Below are 26635 nucleotides of genomic sequence, written 5' to 3' on the forward strand. Positions count from 1 at the left end.
AAAAGATGATTCAAAGAAACCAAAAGATACCCCATGCTCTTTGACTGGAAGAATTAATACTGTCAAAATGGCAATACTACTCAAAGCAATTTACAGATTTAATATGAGTCCTATCAGATTACACATGACATTTTTCACAGAATTGGAAAAAATAACCTAAAAATGTATATGGAAAAATAAAAGACCCAGAATTGCTAAAGCAATCCTGAGGGAAAAAAACAAAGCACAAGGCATAACTCTCCCAGACATCAGACAATACTACAAAGCTAGAGTATCAAAACAGTGTGGTATTTGGTACAGAAACAGGTATATGGATCAATGAAACAGAATAGAGAGCCCCGAAATAAACTCACACGCCTATGGTTAATTAATCTTTAACAAAGGATGCAAGAATATAAAGGGGGAAATGACAGTCTCTTCAGCAAGAGCACTGGGAAAGCTGGACAGCTGCATGTAAATCAATGAAGTTAGAATACACCTTCACACCATGCACAATAATAAACTCAAAATGGCTTAAAGATTTAAACACAATATAAGACACTATAAAACTCCTAGAAGACAGCATAGGCAAAACATTCTCTGACATAAATCATGCTTTCTTAGGTCACTCTCCCAATTCAATAGAAAGAAAAACAAAAATAAACAAATGGAACCTTATCAAACTTATAAGCTTTTGAACAGCAAAGGAAACCAGAAAAAACTGAAAAGATAACCCACAGAATGGGAGAAAATATCTGCAAAGGATATGACAGACAAGGGCTTGATCTCCAAAAGAGCTTATCAGTTCTGTTCAGTTCAGCTGCTCAGTTGTGTCTGACTCTTTGCGACCCCATGGACTACAGCACGCCAGGCCTCCCTGTCCATCACCAATTCCTGGAGTCTACTCAAACTCATGTCTATTGAGTCGGTGATGCCATCCAGCCATCTCATCCTCTGTCGTCCCCTTCTTTCTCACCTTCAATCTTTCCCAGCATCAGGGTCTTTTCATATAAGTCAACAATAACAAAGAAACTCCCCAAACAATCCAGTCAAAAAATGGGGAGAAGAACTTTAGATATTTCTCTGAAGAAGACATACAGATGGCCAGCAGACACATGAAAAGATTCTCAACATCAGTGATTATTAGAGAAATGCAAATTGAAACTACAATGAGGTATCACCTCACACCAGTCAGAAAACACAGCCTTCAAAATGGGAGAAAATAATAGCAAACGAAGCAACTGACAAAGGATTAATCCCAAAATATACAAGCAGCTCATGAAGTACAATACCAGAAAAATAAAAGACCCAATCAAAAAATGGGCCAAAGAACTAAACAGATATTTCCCCAAAGAAAACATACAGATGGCTAACAAACACATGAAAAGATGCTCAACATCACTCATAATCAGAGAAATGCAAATCAAAACCACAATGAGGTACCATTTCATGCAGGTCAGAATGGCTGCTATCCAAACGTCTACAAGCAATAAATGCTGGAGAGGGTGTGGAGAAAAGGGAACCCTCTTACACTGTTGGTGGGAATGCAAACTAGTACAGCCACTACGGAGAACAGTGTGGATATTCATTAAAAACTGGAAATAGAACTGCCATACGACCTAGCAATCCCACTGCTGGGCATACACTCTGAGGAAACCAGAATTGAAAGAGACATGTATACCCCAATGTTCATCACAGCAGTGACAATAGCTAGGACATGCAAGCAACCTAGATGTCCATCAGCAGATGAATGGATAAGAAAGCTGTGGTGCATGTACACGATGGAATATTACTCAGCCATAGAAAAGAATACATTTGAATCAGTTCTAATGAGGTGGATGAAACAGGAGCCTATTATACAGAGTGAAGTAAGCCAGAAAGAAAAACACCAATACAGTATGCTGCTGCTGCTGCTAAGTCACTTCAGTCGTGTCCGACTCTGTGTGACCCCATAGACGGAAGCCCACCAGGCTCCCCCATCCCTGGGATTCTCCAGGCAAGAACACTGGAGTGGGTTGCCATTTCCTTCTCCAATGTGTGAAAGTGAAAAGTGAAAGTGAAGTTGCTCAGTCCGACCCTTAGCGACCCCACGGACTGCAGCCTACCAGGCTCCTCCATCCATGGGATTTTCTAGGCAAGAGTATCTAGGTTGAGTCTTCTTTTATTTCCAGCATTATTTAAAATGAAAACATTTAACCTCTGGCTCAATTCAAACGCTAGTACTGTCATTAAGTAATGAGAGGGCACCCACACAATACACAGAATGAAGTCCAGCAGAACAGTAGTCAGGGCTTCCCTGGTGGCCCAGCGGATAAGATTCTGCCTGCCAATGCAGGGGACACGGGTTCGATCCCTGCTCCGGGAAGATCCCACGGGCGGCAGAGCAACTACGCCTGTGCACTGCAGCTAGTAAGCCTGCACCGAGAGCCTGGGCTCCGTGATAATAGCAGCCACTGCAGTGCGAAGCCAGCGCACAGCACTGAGGAGCAGCTCCCCGCTTTCCGCAACGAGAGAAAAGCCCACGCGGCAACGAAGACCCAGCACAGCCAAAAATTAAATACATGAATTAAAAAAACCCAATAATCAGAAGTGATTTCACTCTTGCTGGATCCGGGTTGTGCTGAAAACTTGGAGTCCAGCCTACTAACGCATATATATGGAATTTAGAAAGATGGTAATGATGACCCTATATGCAAGACAGCAAAAGAGACACAAGGGTAAAAAACAGACTTCTGGACTCTGTGGGAGAAGGCAAGGGTGGGATGATATGAGAGAATAGCATTGAAACATGTATATTACCATATGTAAAACAGATGATCAGTGCAAATCAGATGCGTGAAGCTGGACGCTCAAAGCTGGTACTCTGGGACAACCCAGAGGGATGGGTGGGGAGGGTGGTGGGAGGGGGCTTCAGGATGGTGGGACACATGTACATACACCCATAGCTGATTCATGTCAGTGTATGTCAAGAACCAGCACAATATTGTAAAGTAATTAGCCTCCAATTAAAATAAATATATTTTTAAAAAAGAAAAGAATTTTAAAACTGTAATTCAAAAAGATATATACACCCTTATATTCACAGAAGCACTGTTCATAGTAGCAGCATTGTTCACAGTAGCCAAAACATGAAAAGAACCAAAATGTCCATCAAGAGAGGGACAGATAAGGAAGATGCGTACATACATATGATGGACTGCTATTCAGCTATAAAAATTAATGAATAATGCCATTTGCGTCAATACAGATGCAACTAGATTATTATCATAAGTCTGAAAAAGAAAAACAAATAACATATGATATCACTTATATGTGAAATGACTTCCCTGGTGGCTCAGACAGTAAAGCGTCTGCCTACAATGTGGGAAACCTGGGTTCTATCCCTGGGTTCGGAAGATCCCCTGGGGAAGGCAATGGCAACCCACTCCAGTACTCTTGCCTGGAAAATCCCACGGACAGAGAAGCCTGGCAGGCTACAGTCCAGGGAGTCGCAAAGAGTCGGACACAACTGAGAGACTTCACTTTCCATGTGTGGAATGAACCTATCTGCAAAACAGAAACAGTCTCATAGAAACTGAGAACAGATTATGATTGGCAAGGTAGGGGGGAGGGAGAGGGAGGGGCCAGGAGTTTGGAGCTGGTAGATGCAAACTATTACATTTGCACTGGATAAACAAAAGGTCTTAATGTACAGGGAGCTATGGTCAATATTCCGTGGTAAACCATAATGATAAAGAATATTTTAAAAGAATGTATATATGTGTATTACTGAGAAATTTTGCTGCACAGCAGAAACTGGCACAACACTGTAAGTCATCTATATTTCAAAAACAAAACTAAAATAGATAACAAATAAAGACCTACTGTTTTTCACAGGGAACTCTACACAACACTCTATAATGGCCTATCTGGGAAAAGAATCTAAAGAAGAGTGGAGATATATGTATATATATACATATACATACATGTATATATACATGTATATATATATATATACATACAGTTGATTTACTTTGCCTGCTCTCTCTATATATAAACACACACACACATATATAAAGAGATGTAGAGGCTATTGTATAAAGATAAAAGGGTCAATCCAACAAGGGTAATTTTAAATATTTACTCAGCTATTAAAAAGAATTCATTTGAATCAGTTCTAATGAGGTGGGTGAAACTGGAGCCTATTATACAGAGCGAAGTAAGCCAGAAACAAAAACACCAATACAGTATACTAACACATATATATGGAATTTAGAAAGATGGTAATGATGACCCTATATGCAAGACAGCAAAAGAGACACAGATCTAAAGAACAGACTTTTGGACTCTGTGGGAGAAGGCGAGGGTGGTATGATTTGGGAGAATAGCACTGAAACATGTATATTATCATATGTGAAACAGATCACCAGTCCAGGTTAGATGCATGAGGCAGGGTGCTCAGGGCTAGTGCACTGGGATGACCCTGAGGGATGGGATGGGGAGGGAGGTGGTAGGAGGTTCAGGATGGGGAACACATGTACATCAATGGCTGATTCACGTGAATGTATGGCAAAAACCACCACAATATTGTAAAGTAATTAGCCTCCAATTAAAATATTAAAAAAGGTGAATATCCCTCCAAAAAATATTTTGCACCTGAATTAGGGAAAGCAAATATATATTATATATGTATATTGTTATATATTTGTATAATTTACATATCTTTATTAAATATTATATATTTATGTTTATATTAACAGACATTAAGGGAAAATGGAGATGGCAATGGCATTCCATTCCAGTACTCTTGCCTGGAAAATCCCAAGGACGGAGGAGCCTGGTAGGCTGCAGTCCATGGGGTCGCGAAGAGTTGGACACGACTGAGCGCCTTCACTTTCACTTTTCACTTTCATGCATTGGAGAAGGAAATGGCAACCCACTCCAGTGTTCTTGCCTGGAGAATCCCAGGGACGGGGGAGCCTGGTGGGCTTCCGTCTATGGGGTCGCATAGAGTTGGACACGACTGAAGCGACTTAGCAGCAGCAGCAGCAAGGGAAAATAGAAATATACAGTAATAATTGGGGACTTTAGTATCTCACTTTCAACAACGGATAGATCATATATACAGAAAATAAGGAAAAATTAGACTTAAAACTATGTATTACACCAAATGGACTTAACAGACATATATAGAACATTTCATCTATCAACAGAATACACATTCCTCTCAAACACACATGGAACATGTTCCAAGATAGATCATATCCACAGAGCAAGTTCTTAAATAATTTTCTTAATAAATTTCTTCTGCAAGAAGAAACCTGGAAAATTCACAAATATGTGGAGATGACATAATATATTCCTGAATAATCAATGGATCAAAAAAGAAGTCGAAAGAAAAACCAAAATATATCTTGAAACAAATGAAAATAGAAATACAACATACCAAAGCATATGGAATGCAGCAAAAGCAGTTCGAAGAGGGAAGTTCATAGCAATATACACCTACATTAAGAAAAAGAAAGAGCTTAAAAAGCAATCTAACCTTACACTTCAAGGAACTAGAAAAGTCCAAAGTTAGTAGAAGGACAGAAGTAACAAAAATCAGAGCAGAAATGAATGAACAGATAACAGTAAATATCAATGAAACAAACAGCAGGTTCTTCAAAAAAGGAAACGAAGCAGACAAAACTTTAGCTACTCATCAATGAGAGGAATCAAACAAAATTATAAATGAAAGAGGAAAAGGATACTTTGCAACTGAGAACACATAAAGGATCGTAAGAAACTACTATGAACAATTATATACCAACAAATTCAACAATCTAGAAGAAATCTAGAACTGTCAGAACTAATAAACTCAATGAAGTTTTGAAATACAAAATATACAAGTATCAGTTATATTTCTACACAATAAAAAATAGCAAAAAAAAAAAAGAAATTAAGAAAACAATCCTATTTCCAATTGCATCAAAAGAATAAAATAACTAGAAATAAATTTAACCAAGGTGGTGGAAGATCTATATACTGAAACCTAAGACACTGAAGAAAAATTTGAAGATGATACACACAAGTGTAAAATTATTCTGTGCTCATAGACTGGAAGAATTAATATTGTTAAAATGTCCATGCTACAAAAAGCAATTTATAGATTCAATGTAATCCCTATCAAAATTCCAGATTTTTCTCAAAATAGAAAACAAAAAAAAGCTAAAACTTTGTATGGAACCTCAAAAGACCATGAATAGTTAAAAGGAATTTTGAAAAAAAAGGAACAAAGCTGGAGATACACAGTTCTTTGTAATTATATTACAAAGCTACAGTGATTTAAAAAAAAAAGTATGATGTTGGCATAACACACACACACAGGCCAAAGGACAATAAAGAACTGAGAAATAAACCCGCCCATGAGTGGTCAACTAATTCATAACAACAAAAAAAAAACCCAAGAATATACCATAGGGAAACGACATGCAATAAATGGTTTGGGAGAAACTGGACTGCCACATGCAAAATTGTCCTAGGTATTTTGGATATTGAGAGTCTGTTTAAATTCTAAGAACACTGATCTTATCATTTTGGCAGATAATCACGTCACCAGCGGGTCAACCTAGGTCGAAGTCCACAAGTGCGGGAAGCCCAGGAATTCACTTGTAAAATCACTCACTGAATCTCTTCTCCATGCTTGATATTTGACAGTTCCCTGGTCCCTGCTTTTCAAGGCCACTGGCCAGGAATTTGACGTCTTATTCACCCTCCATCCCCCAGCTTACTGCACAGCTCCTGCAGCCGCATCCAGTCAGTCCTCAGCTGCAGGGAGGCAGAGAGAGAAAGCAGTGGGTAGTTGCCATGCACTTTTGTAGCCTCACATCCTCTGGCTAGAGGGTAGCTCTTCTCTCAGGGTTTTAGGTAACTGTCTGGCTGACAGTGCCACCTCCACATTACTGCCCAGGAGCTGTGGTGGTAAAAAGGGGAGAAAACGAAGGGGCTTGTAGGAATTTTATTTCTATTCCTTGGACCAGAGATATTCTCTGGAGCCCTTTTTGTCCACATTGGGCACACTTCTAGGTTTCACATTGGGAAATTCTGGAAGAAAAAACATGCAACTTTGAATCTGACCTGCTTCATCTGCCTGACAATTTTCAGTTCTCTGAGATCTGCATTCTGCCTCTGTCCAGGATTTAGAGCTGTGGTCATGGAAGAGTCCAGTGGAGGGTGCTCACTCCATCCTCCCAGGACAATCCCATTAAAGAGCAGTCCTCCTGCCCCCTTGCTTGCTTCTCTATGGACCTCTTAACTGTCCACCATGCTACACACATCACATGTTGTCCATGTCCCATCACTGGGATGGAGAGCCCCCCCAGGCAGAGCCTTGCTTGCCCAGTGCTTGAACAGCCCTGGCACACCAGACATGCCCAGCAAATACTTTTTGAATGAATGAGACAGTTTGAAGTGAGCCATGGATGAGAAGCTGTGTGTCTTCTTGACCTTAAAACTTCTTTTGAGGTCCCGTTTTCCCAATATCCCTCAGACAGACAGAAAGGCATGTCCCATCTCTTCCTTTGATTTGCAGTAAGCCCACTGGCTCCCCAGTCTAGCACCTCCTCACCAGGCCATCTGCATCCAGCCCAGGCTAAGCAGCCTCGTTCGCACCTAACCCAAAGCCACCACCTCTACTAGGGCTGTTGGCTTCCAACCCTGCCTCCACAGCTGCAACTGACTTTACAATCAAGCTTCAGACTCTCCAGTGATTCTCACTCATTAGGACACGTGACGCAGGCCCTCGATGCCTCTTTACCACACATTTGTTTGCTGTTCTATAAAGATTGGTTCTTTGCTGGTGCAGCTGCAACTTGGCATCTTAACCCTGCCCCTCTGCTTGGTTTCTTCACTTCCAAGACCCCAGCAACCCTTGTCCCCCCCGCCTCAGAAAAAATTGAATGCAGTAGTCCTGGACCTGTACCCAGCTCTACTTCCCCCAAGTCCCAACCTCAGCTGACCTCTGCATGCTTCTGATAAGTTGGGCACAGACCTAACAAACAGTACCTCAGATTCTGGGACTCCTTATGAGTCCTGGATTTCTTTTTCTTTTTAAAGGTACCTTCAACTGAGAAGAATAAGCCTGTCTTGCATGAAGGCAGGTAGGGTGGGAGAGTGTGGCAGATGTGGGTAAGAACTTGACAAAAGGATGTGAGAGCCGAAAACCTTCTGCCCCTCTCTGGCCCAAGTAGCCAGGCCCGCAGCTCTCATTTGTCCTGGAAACCCACCTCAGCCCTTGCCCCACACTGCTGCCACTTCCCACAGGGCCAGACCTCTCCCTTCAGGTCTGTGGCCCTCACCCATTCCCTCATTCTGTCCACAGCACCCTTTCCTTCTCCCCTGTCCTTTGAGGGGATTAGTGGAGATATGAGTCCGTCCCAGCCTGGCTGTCAGCCACAGGCTTCCATATGACCCATCCTGTCAGCAGGCAAGACACAGAGTCTGCCAGGGCAAGAGGAACCTGAGGAGGGAGGTCAGGAGTGCTGTGGAAGGTCCCCTGCCAATATACAGACCCCATCTGTAGGTTAGCAGAGCAGAGCCATGGGGGGAGCCTTGTGGCAGCTCACATGTATGCGAGCACACATGCAACATAGGTGTGAGTGCAAGGCACACATACGTGTACACGTAGTATATGCACGCACACACACACGTGCTCACAGGCACACACACGTGGGTGGGCAAACACGTGTGCATACTCACACACACTGGTTCCTTTGACAGCATACTAATATCCTTATTGAAATGCAGGCTTGTGCCCCAGTTGTGTTGAGTGATTCGAAGAAAGCAGTTAGAATTTTGTTGTGCCTCTGCCTAGGAGGGACAAGTTCCCTGGGAGCAGACAGCAAGCAGGTTGACAGGGCTGGGAGCCCCAGCTCTGGGGGTCTTTCCCCAGAGTCCCTGTTTCCGCTAGCCCTCGCATTTCAGGTTTGTCAGAGGCCCTGGCTTCTGTTCTTCATGCCCAGCCCTGCTCAGCAGCCCCACCCAGCCTGGGCTGTGGGCGGTGGGGACTTGGGAGGCTATTTTAAGTCCAGCTCTTGGCCTGCCTTATACCTCACTCTGCTGCTGGCCACCTGCCGCCGCCTGTCCAGCCTGGAATGCTGATCGGCAGTTGGCTGGGCGGGGGCTGGGGACGGACCGTTATAAAGCTGGGGCACCTGGGAGTCACCTGCCCCTGTCCACGGCCCGCCAGCCCCCACTTCTCCCGCCATGTCTGCCCACCGCCTTGTGATGGTTCGGCACGGCGAGAGCACCTGGAACCAGGAGAACCGCTTCTGTGGTTGGTTTGATGCAGAGCTGAGCGAGAAGGGGGCTGAGGAGGCCAAGAGGGGGGCCCAGGCCATCAGGGACGCCAAGATGGAATTCGACATCTGCTACACTTCGGTGCTGAAGCGGGCCATACGCACCCTCTGGACCATCCTGGATGGGACGGACCAGATGTGGCTGCCCGTGGTGCGCACCTGGCGCCTCAACGAGCGGCACTATGGGGGCCTCACCGGCCTCAACAAGGCAGAGACGGCTGCTAAGCATGGGGAGGAGCAGGTGAAGATCTGGAGGCGCTCCTTCGACATCCCACCACCCCCCATGGACGAGAAGCACCCCTACTACAACTCCATCAGCAAGGTGAGGTGCGGGGACGTGGGAGGGCGAAGGGAAGGCCTGGGGACCGGGGCTTCAGGGAGGGAAGCAGGGTCGAGGCAGGGGTGCCCGCCTGGGGAGTGAACAGCAGCATGGATGCCCCCAGGAGCGTCGGTATGCAGGCCTGAAAGCCGGGGAACTGCCCACTTGTGAGAGCCTCAAGGACACCATTGCACGGGCCCTGCCCTTCTGGAATGATGAAATCGCCCCTCAGATCAAGGCTGGCAAGAGAGTGCTCATTGCAGCCCACGGGAACAGCCTACGGGGAATCGTCAAGCACCTGGAAGGTGAGGCCCGTCCTCACATTCGGAATGGGCAGAGGCGGGTGGGATGACACTTTCCCATGAACCAATCAGCCCCCAACTGCTTTTCATAGAAGGGACACTCGCTTCGTTGAGGCAGCTTTGCAGACATCAGCATCAGGGTAGGGTTTTTTAATTGTGAACTCCAGTTCACAGCCAGGAGGATTGAGAAACCTTCTCTGTTAAAAAAAAAAAAAAAATTTAAAAAAAAATTTTCTGTGTACTGGGACACCATGTTACATGAGTCTCCTAATGAAGATTCTGGGTGAAAATGTCTGCCACCACACTCAGGGCCCAGGCCCTGTACAGGAGTCCACTGCTGGACTGGCTTCCCAAACTCAAGCCCTAAGTGAGAAGGGGGAAGGCCCAGGGGCTGGCATCCTGCTGGACACTGACTCCTGAAAAGACAGGGCCATCTGGTTCTAAATCCCAGTTTGCTGAGTGAACTTGGTCAAGTCATGTTACTGAGAACCGGGGGCAAGGTCCTGCCCACACCCCAGCTCACACCCACTCCAAGCAAAGATTAGTCAAAAGAAGGGAACAGGGTGTGGAGAACACTAGAGACCTTAGGTTTGTAACTTGGCTTTCATTAAAAGAGAGCAACACCTCCCAGCATGACAGGCTCTGTCATGGACGCCCCAGCTGCCTTTCTGATGCTGAGTCCACATAGATGCCTCACATTTGGTGCTGAGCCTAGAGGATGGAAAGACCACCTGCCCTCCCTCTTGGGACTTCTGGCAGCCTGGTCTAGGAGGAACGAATGCACCGAGGCAAAGCTGACTGGGGTCCTGCATAGACCAGAGCATGCTCTCTTACGCTCTCCTGGCTTCAACAGTGGGGTGGCAGGAACGCCAAAGGTCAAACTGCTATTCCGGGCCACGGACTGGAGGCCAGCAGGTTTGGGTTTCCTCGGAAATCTGATTGACCCCTGGCAGGACCTCCCACGCGCCATGGCCATGAGCAGCCCTTCTCGCTGTCCTTTCCCATTCTCAACACACCGGTGCTCCTTCGCTTACAAAGTCCAGAAACTATAACTCCCTAGAAACCAAATGGTTAATGTTTTCCCTGATCCCACTCCAGAGTCTGGCCAGAGTTCACGCTAGGCCAAGGGGGCTGATGGCATCGCCCCAGATGAAGACAGCTGGGGGTGGAGAGAGGCCCCTGGTTCGCCACAGCTATTTCTGTAGGCTGCTGTCTCGGTGCTGCCTTGACCTTCTCTGGGCATACTCCTGTGGCCCTGCTGTCAGGGGTGGGAGGATTGCTGCCTGGCTGACTGCACTGTGGCCCATAAAGGTCACGAAACCCGCTAAATGCACGAGCAGGTGGCTGGCTGGTTGACAGGCTGGGAGGGGCTAAGGACCCTATTCCTCTGGTCTAGGGATGTCGGACCAGGCCATCATGGAGCTGAACCTGCCCACGGGGATCCCCATTGTGTACGAGCTGGACCAGGCGCTGAAGCCCACCAAGCCCATGCGCTTCCTGGGGGACGAGGAGACCGTGCGCAAGGCCATGGAAGCTGTGGCTGCCCAGGGAAAGGCCAAGTGAAGGGTGGGCGCTGGCAATAAAGGCACCTCCTTCCACAGCCTCGAGTTCAGCATGGCCCCAGACATCCAGCATGTGGCTTGGCAGAAGCCCACCCCCTACCCCAGCACTCCCTCAGGGCTAGTTCCACAGGTTTGCAGCCTGGGATGCCACAAGCACAGCCCCAGGCCCGTGCTGCCTGTCCAACCCATCCCATCGGTGGTGGCCAAGACTCCCTATCCCAGGCTATCAAGTGGCTCCTGACAACTCACCATGTAACCCCTGAAGCTGGAGAGCCACTTGGTAGCTCTAAATTAAGAGTGCCCAAGGTCACCTAAGGGGTGTCCCAGTGATGCAGCCCGCCCCGTGGTGAGCCAGGACTGCCCATGACACCACTTCCCTCACACTGGTTGTCCTCTACTGTCTTTGTAGCCCCAGGGTGGGAAGGGCAAGATGGTACCCTGGGCCCTGCCCTATGAGTGTCCCCTTGTCCAGGGACAGAGAAGCCCACAGGTGGCCTTAAAGCTGGCAATACATGATTCATGGAGCTCCCATGGCTGGGTTAAACTTGGAGTTTGTCCTGGGAGATCAGGACGTGGTGGGACCTGCCTGCAGATCAGCCTAAGTAGACAGGAAGTGCCATCTGCAGCCAGGCAGGGAGAGGGCACTGGGATTGGCCACCAGCCCCATTGTGTGGGGCTGGCAGCCTCCTCAGCACCTTTGCCCCACGCTGCTTCCGTCTGGCACTGGCAAGAGGAGCTGTAATTCCCCAAACACGGTGGTGCAGGTGCCTCGCTCCATGCACACAGGGGCACAGGCTGTCCTGGGGGAGGGGAAGTTCCCTATGGCAGGGATCAGCGTGGTCCTTGGCCCGTCCCAGAGAACTGAGATGCAGGAGGCTGACTTCAGTCACATGTAGATCTTTATGCCTCTTCCAGGTGCCTGATGGTCGGTCAGAGGTCAGAGGGTGTACACGTGAGGGCTACAATAGGGTGGGTCAGAGCCAGCGCCTGTGTGGGGCAGTTGTTACTCCAAAAGCAGACACGGGTGGGCTGGGGCAGAAATGAGGAAAGACAGCAGGAACAGGCCACCATGGTTACTTTTCCTGAAACTCTCAGGCAAACTGGGGCCAGGAGACAAGACTGAGCCACATGGAAGGAAATGCAGTGTCTCTTGATGTTTTCACCTCCTCCTTCACATATTCAGATGGGGGCTTGGTTGTCCCTGTCTCCACTGCCCACAGCCCAGGCAGAGGGACAGAGAAATGGGGAGGACAGAGTAGGATCCAAAAAGACTCGTCAAAATTGTCATGACCCACTCTGACTTTGGTCATAAACTAAGTTCACTGTTCCCAATGATCACTTTCTAGTTATAGGCATCATCCCTTGGAGCCAAGAGGAAAAGGAGAAAAAGGCACATGCAGGAGGCCTTGAGGTGCCCTGAACAGACCCCCCGCCGCCTGGCAGTGCCATACTCCTGGGGCAGAGGTTACTGAGGGCTGGCTCTGGGCAGGCCTTGGCTCAGTCTTCTGTTGGGGGTCAAGGGCCAAGCTGGTTGGGAAGCTCTGGTAGCACGTTTGGAGATCACCATGTTATTGCTGCATTTGGGGTAACAGAGGCCAAGCCACCCAAGCCACAGGGAGCCAGAGGGCTTGTCCTCATCAGCAGATACCATTACTGGAAAAGTGCCATACATAACCCTCACCCGACCTCTTCCAGCAAGAAGGAAATCACATCTGGGTGGGGAAGGGAAGGACAGCCCTTGGCTTCAGCCAGCAGTCGAGGGTCCTTACTCAATGAGCTCCACATAGTTGGCGGGAAACATGCCAAAGTGGCCATCTGGCCCATAGCCACGCCACCAGCCTTCGTCAATCACCTCAATGCCGGTGATGAGGTTCTCAGGGTCAAAGGAGATCTCAGTTTCGTCGGCTGCAAAGAAGGTGAGCCCAGATGCTGTGCTGAGAGCTTGGAGACCCTGGCCACCAGCCTGTCCTGATGCTGCTCTTGTGGCCAGTCCCCAAGGACACATCTTTCTACACGGTTGGGCTCTGGGACCACTGTCCCAGTGAAAGGCTACAGTATAGCACTTCCACACATCAGCCGGCTCCCCGAAGTCTCCACCCAAGGTCAGCAGGAGGGGTACCAGCATCCAGGCCTGACCCATCCCTCTGGCCATATTTCTAGTTGCAGAACAAGATGGGCAACCAGGATTCACACCAGTAGACAGCAAGCAGCTGCTCAGAGCATGTGGGGAGGTCTGAGTTGTGCAGGACACCCACCCATTCCTCCTTTTCACCCTCCTGTTTTCATTTCCAACACCTCCTGGGGCTATTTCCTTGAGGGGACCCCCAAATTCTGCCTCCTGACCTTGGGCCCTGTGGTCTGAGGTGGTTGGACAGCACATTACCTGCCTGGTAGTCATACAGGGCCCGGGCACAGAGCCCTTTCCCACTCAGCCCAGGGTAGTGGTCAGTGGGCTCAGAGCTGGCATCGTGATGCTGCACCTGCCCATGGACGGGAAAGAAGAAGTGAAGTCTGAGGTCTTGATTACCCCAGATTCATCCCTGCTTGTGACCAGGGCTCACCGCAGACTTGTGGGGAGGACATGTGGGACAGGGCCTCCTCCAGAACTAAGCAAGATAATTCACAGGTAGTGAGTCATGGAAGTTAGGTGTCCCATGATGGGAGAGACAAGGAGTGCATTTCTGGGTATGTGGCCTGTTCACAGATCAGCCCTGCTGCAGAGAACCCACCATTGGAGGCTCCTCATAGAGAGTCTCCTGCTCTGGGGGCTCCTCATACACAGCCTCCTCTTCCACCTGCACCGAACACGGAGGGATGCTGGGCACCGGCTCCTCGTGAAGATCTGTGTGAGGGGACACAGCTCACTCTTACCCAGGGGAGGGGAGAGGACAGCCCACATCTCCCTCCCACCCTCAACCCCCCACGGGGCAGCCAACAGCCTTGCCTGCCCTGGGCCTTGAGGTGACATGAGCTGACTCTCTGCTGATGGGGGTATCTGGTTGAGTGAGTTGCTTCTGCAGGAAGGGGCTCCTCAGCTTGCCTACAAACCAATGTAAACATATAAGACATCACACAGCTGGAAAGGAGGAAGAAGCAAGTACTTGCTGCCTTTTCTGTGCTCTGTATTGCTCAGAGGTGGGACCTGTTCTGGGAGAGTGAGCACAGGGAGTGAATGGGGACGTGCAACAGCTACAGGAATACTATCGAGCATGCACACATCATATATGTGTGTTGTGGGCCTTGTGCAGTGTTCGAGGGCTGGCCAGCAGTGCAGTCTGATACAGCCTTTGAGGGCCAGAGAGATGGCTGATCCAGGACCCTGAGGCCCAGATAACAGCCAGCATGGGAGATGTGCCAGGTGTACAGGGCCAGGACTGGTGAGTATTCTTTCCAGAGCCACACACGGCCCCTCCTGTCCCACCAGGTCTCTGGAGGAGGAGGGCAAGAGCAGGAAGGTGGCACTTGGGTCCCAGGCTCGCATCCTAGAAGCTACCCACACGAGCACAGGCTCTCCTTACTCATCCCTTTCACGTTCTGATACATCTGTTACTAATTCAGCGCAGCCTGTACTGGGACCCCAGACCCCTTCAGCCATCCCCTGCCTCACAGCTGGACCAAGGGAAGTCTCACCTGGCTGGGGACTGGAGACAGATGTGGTAGACATGGCCCTCTCCTTCTGCTTGAAAATCTCCCGTGGGTGAGCTGGCTGTGGACAAACAAGCTCCCAGAGAGTGTACATGGACCCGGTGGTGAATGAGGCCCAGGAGTCCACCGGCCTGCCTGGCTCCCTGCAGCTGTGCAGAGGGGTCAGGAAGCAACACCTGAAAGCTCAGGGGCTCACAGGTCTTTTCCAGGACCACAGGAGACCCACATCGGGCCAAACTTCTGCCCTCTGCCTCCTCTCCACTGCCAGCTCTGAGACACCACATGTCCTATGTTCAGATCTGCTCAGCCCCCTGCAGGCCCCTTAGAGGAAGCCCCTCCCTTGGGCCTGTGGAGCAAGATGTGTGCTTCTGGAGGAATCCATGTGGCTATCATCGCTCCCAGCAGGCAGCCTGCACACCAGTCCTGGACGAGCATCCACGTATTACTTTGGCCTCTCAAGGTGGGAGCATCCAAGACTCACCTGCTCCTCTCTGTTCCTTGAAACCACCTCATGCTGTTCATACTTCCTGCTGGGAGGGGCAGAGGGAAGAGCTGCAGCCTGGCCTCAGCACACTCCTTCCCTGCTTCTGGGGGACACTCCGAGGGAGGATAGACAGCCGCTCCCGGTAGGTGCCAGCCCCCACCTCACCTCTGGAGGCCAGCCTCGCCTCCCTGCTCCTGATAGCGCTGCTCCCGGAGGGCCGCCTCCCGCAGCTCCCGCTCCCGGCGCTCCCGCTCCAGCTGCTGCCGCTCCTCCTCCGCGCGCCGCTTCTCCTCCAGCCTGCGGCTCTCCTCCTCCTTCTGCAGGGAGAGTCGCACCCGCCTGCCCCACTCAGCCTCTGCACTGCCGGCAGCACGGACCTGCCCTCTCACCCCCGTCCTATTCAGGCAGGCTGCGCAGGCTGTGGTCAAGCGTGGGCTCTAAAGCAACGCCCACTAGCTATGTTACTTAACACCTCTAACCCTTAGGCCAACCATTTGCAAATGGGTGCTAAAAGGGTTATTTGTTCAAATCCCTTATTGAACAAATGTCAGTGAAGTTATCATAAGAAAAACTGAGATGTAGCAGCTCATGTTTTGTGCACAGACAATGCTCCATAAATGCCAGCTCTCATCATCATGCCCTGGGCAGCACTTACCTCTGCTTTGGCCCAGAAGCTGTCTTTGCCAACCCTTTTGATCTCAGACACAGCATTGGTCTTCTGGTACACTGAGCCCTGATAGGGACAGAGAATTCACTACAGTGCCACTGACAGGTACACAGAATGGCTAAGAACTGCTGTGATGGCACCTGGCAAAAGGAGTGGCGCTTGGACCAGTGACTCTTATGGAGGCCTTAAACAAAAACAGCCTGAAAGGCCCTGGAAACTGCAAGTGGGGATGCTCAACCCCAGAGAAAACTGGAGTCATCATCTCTGGTTGCAGCAGGCCCTTGTGCATGGAAGCCAAGGCAGGAAAGGCCCCTGGGCCTGCCTGAGAATCCTGGAAGCCGGGCCGAGCTGAGGCAAATTCTGGACAGGGGTCCCCTCAGACAGCTAACTGCAATGCAGCACCCACAGAATACCCAAGAACCTCAGCTGTGTGTTGGGAGACTCAGCTCCACACCAAGCACCAGGCCACAAGCCCAGAGGTGTCTGGCCACAACTCGAGGCTTGCCCTGTACACCAGCAGGAGTTTCTCCAAAGCAACCGCTGTCCAGGCCGTACAGGAGACTGTGGTGCCATGGCCTGGAGGGTGGACGGAATTTCTCTGCAGAGAACCCCTGACCACACAGACGCAGCACAAGAGGCTCCAGCACCGCCGCACAGGCTGAAAGGCCACTCCTCATGCACACCACTGCCCCCTCAAGGAGGCAACTCCTGCTCCTGTCAGGCACAGGGCCACCACAGGCACCTCAATCAGGCTCCGGACCAGAAGCCAGACAGGTGGCAGCCCAGTCCCTTTGGGAATAAAGCACTGAATGTGGGTCCAATCAGTCTGAAGTTAGGGATTGCACACTCCTGTGCGGTTGCTCTCAGGCCCATACAGCACTCACCACTGGGGCCTGGGGGTCCGTGTCCTGGAAGCGGCTACTCTCCTTGTGGAAGGTGTAGTTAGCACCTGAGGCCCTAGCCACCTTTTGCATGATGCACTCAGGCTCCACGTCCTCCTCGGCCCTGGCGTTGATGGTCACATGGGCCCCCTGCAGCAGGAGCAGGACTTGATGGAAACAAAAGCATTGCGGCCCCGGAAGAGAACAGTCTGCACACCTCAGTCTGCATAGCACAGTGGCTGCACAGGGCTCAGGGTCAGGAGGCCTGCTCTCACCAAGGCCTCAGGAAAACCAGCTGAGGGAAACCTACTGTTCTTGTCCCAGCTTTCGTGGAAGGCCCACGCCTTCCACAATGTGGCCTGTTCAGCGGTACTACAAGACAGCCCCAGCATTAAAGAGCTTCTTTCTAGTGAATGAAAACTAACCTTAAAAGGGACCTGAAAACAAGCACATTTTCTGCAAAAAGCAAGTTACTATTTCTCCCTGAGAAATGATAACTATGACCTTATTGGTACTAAATACCAATAAGCTTGGCACCCTCTCTTTTACCTCCTAGATGGAGAAACTGAGGTACATGTGAAGAAATGTTGGCAGAACCAGAAAACAAAGCCCTGCGTCTCCTTGCCAGTAACCAAAGAAATGCAAAGAGTAAGCTAACAAGTGAACAAATACTTTTTGATCACAATGCTTTTGAAATGAAACAAAGTTCCATTATATGATGATTAAAACAAATATATGCAGAAATGGACTGGGAAAAAAAAAGCATTAAAGGGAACATGCACATTGAGGTTGTGGATATAAGAAACTATCCTTTTCCTCCAGATCCTGAAAGTACTGCTGAAAATTTGTACTCATAAAACAAGTGGAACCCAAGGCTTAGCCCTGCCTCAAGACCAGCTCCAGCATGGCCTCCTTATGGTCCTTCGTCCCCACTGAGGCCAGCTTGCAGGGGCTCTGGCTAATCCTGGGCAAGAGTGGAGCAGCCTCAGATGTAAGGCACACTTCCAACTCTGGATGTGATTCCTGCTAACTCACAACCTGGAACCTGGGGATCTGGTGAATGCTGGGAGGTCCTGTACGGAGCAGCCCTCACCTTCAAGAAGCCGGCCATGGTGCTGACGTGGTTGGCGCATGCTCCCTTCCGCACATCATTCACACCCTCACCGGTCTGAAACACAGCACATTAATCGGTGTGATCCAGGTCTCCCTGCGAAGTCACCGCCCACCCCAGGGACTCGGCAGTTTCCCTGTGTTCCAGGAAAGAGAAAACTGCAACCCTAAAGCAGAGGACATGGTGAGACCCCAAACCTCCGAGTCAGGGGTAGTCTTGGAGCAGGACGGTCACCCACTTCCCCTGTGGTAAGTTTCCTTAGAATTCCGTAGTCCCCACCCAGGGGAGCCATTTCATTAGAGTCTCTGTCCTATACTCCCAGAGCCCTCCTAACCCTTATCCAGGCCCTCTGCTCCCTCAGGATGACTACACTGAAAGGGACAAGGACAAGTGTCCTATGGTTGCCTGTAATCCATTTTACAGGAGTAATTCTGGGCCAGGAAAGTGAAGTCTGCACAAGTAAGGCCCCAGGTGCCCTTTGGGCCACACTGAATGAACCCACTATTCTGTTCAGTCACTAGATTCAAAGTGCTGGGAAGTCAAGTTCTCCCCTGCTCCAGTCACAAAAGGCAAAGAAGGAAATAAGAAAAGGGAGTTTTTCTGGATCACATCTAGATGAGAACTCAGAAGCCCTCAAGTTCCACGTACCCAGTTGATGAGGACAAACTTGGGCAGGCCGGAGTTGGGGTCCTTTACCCTGCAGAAGGCGTACATCACCTTCCCACTGTTGAGCTCCTCCACCATCTCCTCCAGGCCACCCTCTGCAGCAGTCACAAGGAGAGTCAGAGGTGGCCCAGGCACCCCACACCCACCCTGGCACCTAGTCCACCAGGAGAGGAAACCCAAGCTGCTTCTAAGCCAGGGTTCTCAGGCCTATCTGAAACAGAATCAGATTCCTAGGCCTAACCCCACCAAGCTGACTTATGAGAACTGGACGGAGCGCAGGGTCTGCATTTGTGAAAAGCACCTCAAGTGATTTTTAAGCTACACTACTCTAAAAATCCAGTGTTCTTGCCTGGAGAATCCCAGGGACAGGGGAGCCTGGTGGGCTGCCGTCTATGGGGTCGCACAGAGTCAGACATGACCGAAGCGACTTAGCAGCAGCAGCAGTCTAAAAATCACTCCTCCTGTAAACCCATAGGTAATTCTGGAAATAAAAATGTCATTTCTGCTGCAAACCAGGCAGGTACCAGACCTCCAATAGAGGAGCTCTGCAACAGTTTTACCACAGCCTGAACTCCACTAACCGCCCTGGGATAGCAGGGCCTGCTGTGAGTCACCCTGTCCTTACATGTCTTCTCAGACTCCAGGGCCACCCAGAGGCTCCTGAGCTTAACTGCCCACAGCCATATAGGGGCTCAGCTCTTAGACTCCCTGAGTAGGGACAAGGGAGTGATGGGGAAATAGGAGTCAACAACCCTATGCCACTCTCCCCTGACACTTAGGCGGTAAGCCCCAGCATGTACTAGAGTTCTGGATTCTTCTCAGGTACCCCAAACACTCCCAGGTTGTGAGAAGGTGCTGGATCAGGGATTTTATCTACTGGGCTCCACAGAACCTGGGGCGGTCCTGTGGCCCTGCTCTGGGTGCCCACGGCAGAGCCTGTGAATACCACTGCGAATGGTGGCGTGAAAAGTGAGCTCTGCAACTCTCAGCTCCCTGTGACATCACATACCACCGTCAGTGGCAGTCCTTCTAGAAAGGCCACCAAGAAGAACCGCTCACGGAAGAGGTTTCCTACTAACAAGTTACTAGAACCATTCATGCAGCAAGCAGAGAACATGCCAGTGAGTATGCCCTGAATAATGAAGCTATATCACTCAGGTCAGGTGAGCTGGCCTTGAGAATTAGGTGGGGGAATCTTCAGTTTATACCCCTCTGCCCAGCATTGGCCAAGAGTCCGTTCTTCCCAAGAGACTTCCTATCACCCTGTATTCGAACAGCATTTTTCCAGGTCACCGTGTCCCAGCTGACCATATACACTGATGTGACCTCTCCCAGGTGAGGGTGTGCCCAGCAGACATTCAGTCCACCAGAAAGAGGGCAGAAGGAAGGATGTGTCTGCATCTTCTCTTCCTCCACCAACACCCAGCTCTGTGGGACTGTCATCCTGTCTCAGCTACAGCCCGGGGATAAGGACAGAGCACAGGTCAGGCCTTGAGCTGTCTGCAAGCTAGAGAGGGGAGGCCTATTCCCCAACTCAGCTCTTCCCAACTACAACACAGAGAGCACTGCTGCCTTGCACCTCCAGGCAGAGACAGCCAAGGAGTAGGTATTTCCACTTAGAAACATCTGAAACCCAAAGCAAGCCAGAAGGAGCTGTGGGCGCTGTAGGCCCCACACTGCTGGGGGAAAGCCTCTGTCCTGCCTGGCTGGCTGCAGTCACTCAGATCAGGGAAGCAGGGAACTGCTCAACATCAACACTGATGTGGGGTAGGCTCATCGTTAGCCAGGGAAGGTGTCACTGGTCATGCCACGTGCAGGGACTACCTCTGCACCCCGAGTGTCCTTCCTCCTGCTGTGATGGCATCAATGCCAGCAGAGATAGAGAACTGATGCCACAACTCTCCCTGCCGCCCCCATCTCCTGATGCTCTTGTAGCCCATCTACTTCCTCTTTTGACCATACTCACCCCCAGTGCCAGCCACGCGGATGTCATTGCTGTTTCCTTCATAAGTAAAGAGGGCCCTGAAACAAAACACAAACAGGCTCATAACCAGTGTCCTAGTAACTTTGTGCCCTCACTGAACCCACCAAAGCTTCACGCTGCACCCCAAGAGCTCAGCCTGACAGAAACAAGTGGGCTGACACAAGCCCCACTCTGAGGCAGGATCTCAGTAGGCTGCTGGGGCTCCCAGAACTGAGCCTTCTCATCTAGAACTGGCCCAACTTACCAGAGCGGTTGTCGTGAGGACCAAATCTATGGAAATGGGAAGCATGCATCTACTTTGCAGAAAACTAGGCTGTGAAATTTTACGGCAACGTTCTACACGTTTATGTGTGAAACATTTACCTGGCTACCACGTATGTCAGTGGTGGTGGTGGTTTACTCGTTAAGTCGTGTCTGACTATTGTGACCCCCTGGACTGTAGCCTGCCAGGTTCCTGTCCATGGGATTCTCCAAGCAAGAATACTGGAGTGGGCTGCCATTTCCTTCTCCAGGGATCTTCTTGACCCAGGAATCAAAACTGGGTCTCCTGCACTGCAGATAGATTCTTTACTGACTGAACTATGAGGGAAGCCCACGTATGTCCATATGAAGAAGCAAAGATACTTGCATATTCCCGAAACCAGAGCACCCCAAGGAGAAGTGGGAAAGAGAAATACGTGCATTTTTAATAACCAATACCCCTCTGCATGTCTGTCTGGGCTTGAGACTCTTCCCGCAAAGGCAGACTTTTACAGGTTGCATATGGCGTCAGAAACCATAGAGGCCGTGACTCAACATGAAGTCAGTTTCCTCACAGGACAGGCTCCTATGGGCAAGTTCTACAAACTAGCAGAGCCTCAGGTCTCCACAGGTGACCCTGGGTCATACCTTTCTTCTATAAGACTATTCATAAGAACGCTAGCAAAGATTTGGGCTTATAAATCTGTGCCCTATAAGTGTTGAGAAGTATGGTAAATTGTATTAAATCTGGGCCATGGAAGGTCCTTTGACCAGAACAAAGGTTACTCAGAGAGAACATTCTAGAAGAGATAGCATCCATGCAGTCCACATAAAGCCCAGTCATCAGCATGAACTCTGCAGAAGCTCAGCTCCAGAGAGTGCTGGCAGACCCCAAGGTGAAGGTGATAACCTATGGAATAATCCAAAGGCAAAACCCAGTCTGGTGTGTCATCTCCCCATGCTCCAGAGAACAGGCTGCTAAGGTGTGCCAGACAGAAATTGCAGGGTCAACAGTCTGAGAGGAACCAAATCAAGTTCCAGTCAGCTTTCCAAGGGCCTAGAAAACATCACTGGGCAGAGCTGTCTAAGCCTAAGAAAGTCAGAAGAAATTATACCCAGGTCCAAAGATCTGGTAGACATCCAGAATCTGGTGGCCAGAGTCCTGACCAGTCTTCCTCCTGGAGGAAAGAAGCCAATCCTCTTGAAGGCCACAAACCTTGGCTGCAGAAGACAGGCACACAGGACAAGCACCAAGAAACAGAGACTGCTGCTCAGGCTTAGCTTTTCCAAGAAGAGATCCAGCAGCTAACAAGAGCCACGCCCCATGCCTACCATCTACCCCTCTGACTTCATTCCCCTTTATTCTAGGCTCCAGCCTAAGCCACCTTCTTGAATGTTCAGAAGTTCATCCAACACTCAATCAAACAGCCCTTCTTCCAAATCAACATTTAAAAAAAAAAAAGATGTGCTGGCTTGTGCAGACACACAGCACAAGGAGCATGGGGGCACTAACTACCTTATAATTCAATCACTTTCAAAAACACAATCTGAAAACCTGTTACTTGCTAGTGATGGAATGCAGCTACGAATAATCCTTAATAGAACCTAACCACAGAACTTACTTTCTAATGGGCGACAAAACACACACGCAAACACATCACACTAATGTATTGTCAGGTAGTGAAGTGGGTACAGGAAGTGAGCAAACATGCCACAACCCAGAGGAAGAATCTGGTTTCCCCAGGAGAAACACCCAGTATAGAGAGTTGATGTTATGGCTGCTCCCTATCCCACCTCGCTTCAGGGACTGTTCCAATGCACCTACTCTGAATGTGAAACTTTATGACCCACCAAACTGGAGACCACTTCTTGCTTCTCTGCCATTTTTTTCTGTATTCCTCTCAGTACCCCTACACCTGGGAGAGAGATGGGGCCCACCCTACCCTTTCTGGTGAAGAGAAAAGGTGACAAGAACGAGAAAAGGTGACAAGAACGAGAAAAGGTGACAAGAATATTAATGACGGTGCCTAGCGTGTGTCTGAGGAAGTCAACCAGGGAAATAAGAACATTTGACTGCAAACAAAGGGACAGGAATCCAGAAAGGCCTCTCCAAAAAGGCAATACCAGAGTTTGAGAAATAAAGTTTGGGGAGCCCCGTTGGATGATGTAGAAAGGAGCTCCAGGCAGAGGAAGCAGAAAGAACAAGGGTTGTGAGGAACACCAGCTTGCAAGTTTAAGGAAGAGAAAGAAGGCCGCTGCTGCTGCTGCTAAGTCGCTTCAGTCGTGGCTGACTCTGCAATGCCACAGACGGCAGCACACTAGGCTCCCCCGTCCCTGGGATTCTCCAGGCAAGAACAATGGAGTGGGTTGCATTTCCTTCTCCAATGCATGCAAGTGAAAAGTGAAAGTGAAGTCGCTCAGTCACGTCCGACTCTTAGCTACCCCATGGACTGCAGCCTACCAGGCTCCTCCATCCATGGGATTTCCCAGGCAAGAGTACTGGAGTGGGTTGCCACTGCCTTCTCAAAAGAAGGCTAAAGTTGTGGTAAACAGGTGGGGCAGTTAGGAGCCAGGTCATGCAGGGCCTGTCAGCCATGGCGAAGAGTCTAGGCTGTATTTATGCAACAGGAAGCTACTGCGGAGTTTAAGCAGGGAAGTGACATGGTCAGATATTTTTTCAGCAGGTCTGTACATGCAGACCTGCCCACACTGACGTAGCGCCAGAGATTCTGCAGACCCAGGAAGCTGGTATTCTGAAGCTCTTCCTTAAAATGCCTGTGAGTGAAGGAAAGGATAGGCACTAGTGTTCTCAATATCCCAATAGTACACTGTACAAAAACCACTGGGCTGGGCACCAGGGAAATCAGAGATGAGAAAGCAGTAGCACTTGACCAGTGGAGAAAGCCACAGTTGTTCAGCCTCGCCCAGAGAGCCCTTTCCCAGGCAAAGGAATAAAGCTCCTCAAAGCTGGTCACCTTACTTCTTTATACTCAGCATATTTCAACTATAAATGCTCAAAACTGGTCTGTGAATGTAATTTAAGACATATGGAAAGTAACAGAATTACTATGCATACAACGATCCTTGTTGCAGGACAGAACAATGGTCTATGTGTGGGCTACCCTGGGCTCTGCCAGAGATTTCAGATTCAGGCCTTCTGTACTATAAAGGCCCTATTACCGACATTCCAGCAAAGGATGTCACTGGGGGTGGAGGGAAGACCGGACCTTTTCCAAACACATAACCATCCTCCTTTCATTCATTTCCCCATAGTTCACACATATGAAGTAGTATTCTTCTTGATGAAAGGGAGGTTCTTAAAATCCCTGGAGAACCACGGACCTAAACCCCTCGATCTGTTGGACGCCCCCAAAGCAAGGCTCCCATTTCCAGTCTGGCTGCTAGACCACCCTGGGAGCCCCACTGCTGAACAAAACATTCGGAATGAAGGCAGATGTAGCTTCCGCTTTCTCAATGAGGGGTGAGAGGGCTTTCTCAAAGTGCCCCATTGTCCACGGAAGTCCCCGAGCAGGAAACGAGAACCCGGCGAAGCCATCAAGCACAGCCAGGCCCAGGATCCAACGAGGCCCGCGGGCCGAGACCGGTGGCTAGCGGAGTGGAAGGGCTCAGGGCTCAGGGCTCAGCGGGCCCCCACCCGGGTTTAAGCCGCACAAGCAGCGGGGCACGGGGTGACGGAGGTGGGAACCTAATCTCGCGGGGTGTGGCGCAGGTGCGAGGCAGTCAGCGCTCCGCGCGCCCTGGCTCCCCGGCCCCGGCCCGCTCCCGGCCCGCCCCATCGCCCACCAGTCGGTCGAGGACTTCTCGTTGACCACTCTCTCGTAGGCCTCCAGCAGCGCCGGCCCATTGCGGCTCAGGTTCACAGCCATAGTCCACTCCTCGGTCTCCGCGATACTATCGCCGCTGCCGCCGCCTCCGCCGCTTCCCAGACCTGTCGCGCAAAGCAGCCCAAGACCCCGCCCAGCGGCCGGAAACCCCGCCCCGACGGCCGGAAGCCCCGCCCCACGGCCGGAAGCGGAAAGGGGGCCGGCGGGACCCAGGGAGCGCGGGCGAGTGCTGGTTGGGCTTTTGTTGGTCTGTGGGCGGATTGGAAGCCCTTGGGGGTCGAGGTATGTAGATAGCTGTATGTGGCGACGGAGGGAAGGTGTGTCCCCGTGCTGTGACCTTCCGAGCCAAGGCACTCTCTCTGAGTCTGGCCGAAGGATACCACCCAGCCCCTTATTAGTTACTCTCGTGGAGCACGTTCTTACTCTTATCACAGTTAAAAGCACTTGTGAGAGGATTTCGTGACGGGCACGGGGGTCCCTTGATCGTCTGTGAACTCCGAATAGAAGTTTTATCTAAGAATGAAGCATGCATGAAAATTAATTCGCAGAAGAATAAAAATGAACACTAAGTGATGGCCACACTGCCACAAAGAAAGTGAAGTCGCTCAGTCGTGTCCGACTCTTTGCCACCCCATTTAGCCTACCAGGGCTCTTCCGTCGATGGGATTTTCCAGGCAAGAATACTGGAGTGGGATGCCATTTCCTTCTCCAGGAGATCTTCCTGACCCAGGGATTGAATCCAGGCCTCCCGCATTGTAGGCAGACGCTTTACCATCTGAGCCACCTGGGATGTCCACAAACCTACCTCAAAGTGCAATTGTGTTTCTCAGACCTCACCTGCATTTTCTAGAAAGGTCAAGGATGGGGTAAGGAAGGAAAGATGAGAACCTGCCCAGTGCTGGTCCTGTTACCCAGCCAAACTTGGGTCCACTTGTCCGTTGGTCCCAGTGCAGTAGAGCCAGTCTACTAACATGAGGTTGTGGTGGGAAAAGTGCAGCAGTTACTGTAGGCACCAAGCAAGGAGTCCAGGCAACTAGTGCCCAGACCACCCACTGGCTTTCAGAAGGTTTTTAAAGATAAGGTGAGTGGGGTGTTGTGGGGTTCAAGATCAGCTTATGGACATTCTTCTGATTCGCTGGCGGTGAGCTAATCAACAGTCAGCATCATCAACCTTCTGGTTCCAACCAGTCTTAGGTCTACCTGCCAGTGAGCAGCATGCAGTCAACTTCTTCCACCTGGTAGGGGTTTCAGTATTTGTAAAAATATAGCTTAAGGATGTAGCTCAGAATATTATCTATAGCCCTTAAAAGGAATGAATGATCCTTGGTCCTTGATTTTATTTAGTGATGAAACTTATTATTTCACCTTGTTTGACTTTTCCTTTGTTTCTGCTATGTCTCAATTCTCTGCTTAAATTTATTCTTTGAAACTCAGGGAAGGCCTAGGAGGCTAAAGTTTTTCTACAGACAGGAGGCAAGCAGAGGACCTGGTGGTGGTGCGGGGGTGTCTGTCCCAGGGAGGCCTCCTAGGGTCCTGCTAATTATGGTTCTGATTCTTTCCAGGCCCTAGCTGACTGATGGAAGGAGCTCCCCATGCGTCAATCTTCACCTGACTGTGACTGACCTATCTGGAG

At 50.0% G+C, this 26635-nt stretch overlaps 2 protein-coding genes across 4 annotated transcripts; one reads left to right on the forward strand and one right to left on the reverse strand.

Moving 5' to 3' along the window:
- Positions 1–9113: 9113 nt before the first annotated feature.
- Positions 9114–11517, forward strand: PGAM2 (phosphoglycerate mutase 2). Its single transcript, XM_055414819.2, has 3 exons — positions 9114–9618; positions 9740–9920; positions 11314–11517. The coding sequence occupies exons 1-3, from the start codon at positions 9205–9207 to the stop codon at positions 11478–11480; spliced, it is 762 nt and encodes a 253-aa protein (XP_055270794.2). The 5' UTR covers positions 9114–9204; the 3' UTR covers positions 11481–11517.
- An 843-nt stretch (positions 11518–12360) lies between these two features.
- DBNL (drebrin like) lies at positions 12361–25121 on the reverse strand. 3 transcript variants are annotated; one of them, XM_055414818.2, is made up of 13 exons: positions 24962–25121; positions 20900–20955; positions 18916–19028; positions 18250–18324; positions 17160–17306; positions 16264–16341; positions 15774–15925; positions 15606–15651; positions 15110–15185; positions 14424–14519; positions 14209–14321; positions 13863–13959; positions 12361–13384 (listed from the first exon to the last, which is right to left on the reverse strand). In XM_055414818.2, the coding sequence occupies exons 1-13, from the start codon at positions 25042–25044 to the stop codon at positions 13245–13247; spliced, it is 1272 nt and encodes a 423-aa protein (XP_055270793.2). In that variant the 5' UTR covers positions 25045–25121; the 3' UTR covers positions 12361–13244. The 3 variants fall into 3 exon arrangements, with proteins under 3 accessions (XP_055270793.2, XP_055270792.2, XP_088688075.1); XM_055414817.2 differs by having other exon boundaries at positions 15606–15654; XM_088831949.1 differs by lacking the exon at positions 17160–17306 and having other exon boundaries at positions 15606–15654.
- Positions 25122–26635: the final 1514 nt, after the last annotated feature.

The sequence above is a fragment of the Moschus berezovskii genome, chromosome 24 (assembly GCF_049115385.1).
Source record: "Moschus berezovskii isolate FMDL1 chromosome 24, NW_MosBer_1.0, whole genome shotgun sequence".
Classification (NCBI taxonomy): domain Eukaryota; kingdom Metazoa; phylum Chordata; class Mammalia; order Artiodactyla; family Moschidae; genus Moschus; species Moschus berezovskii.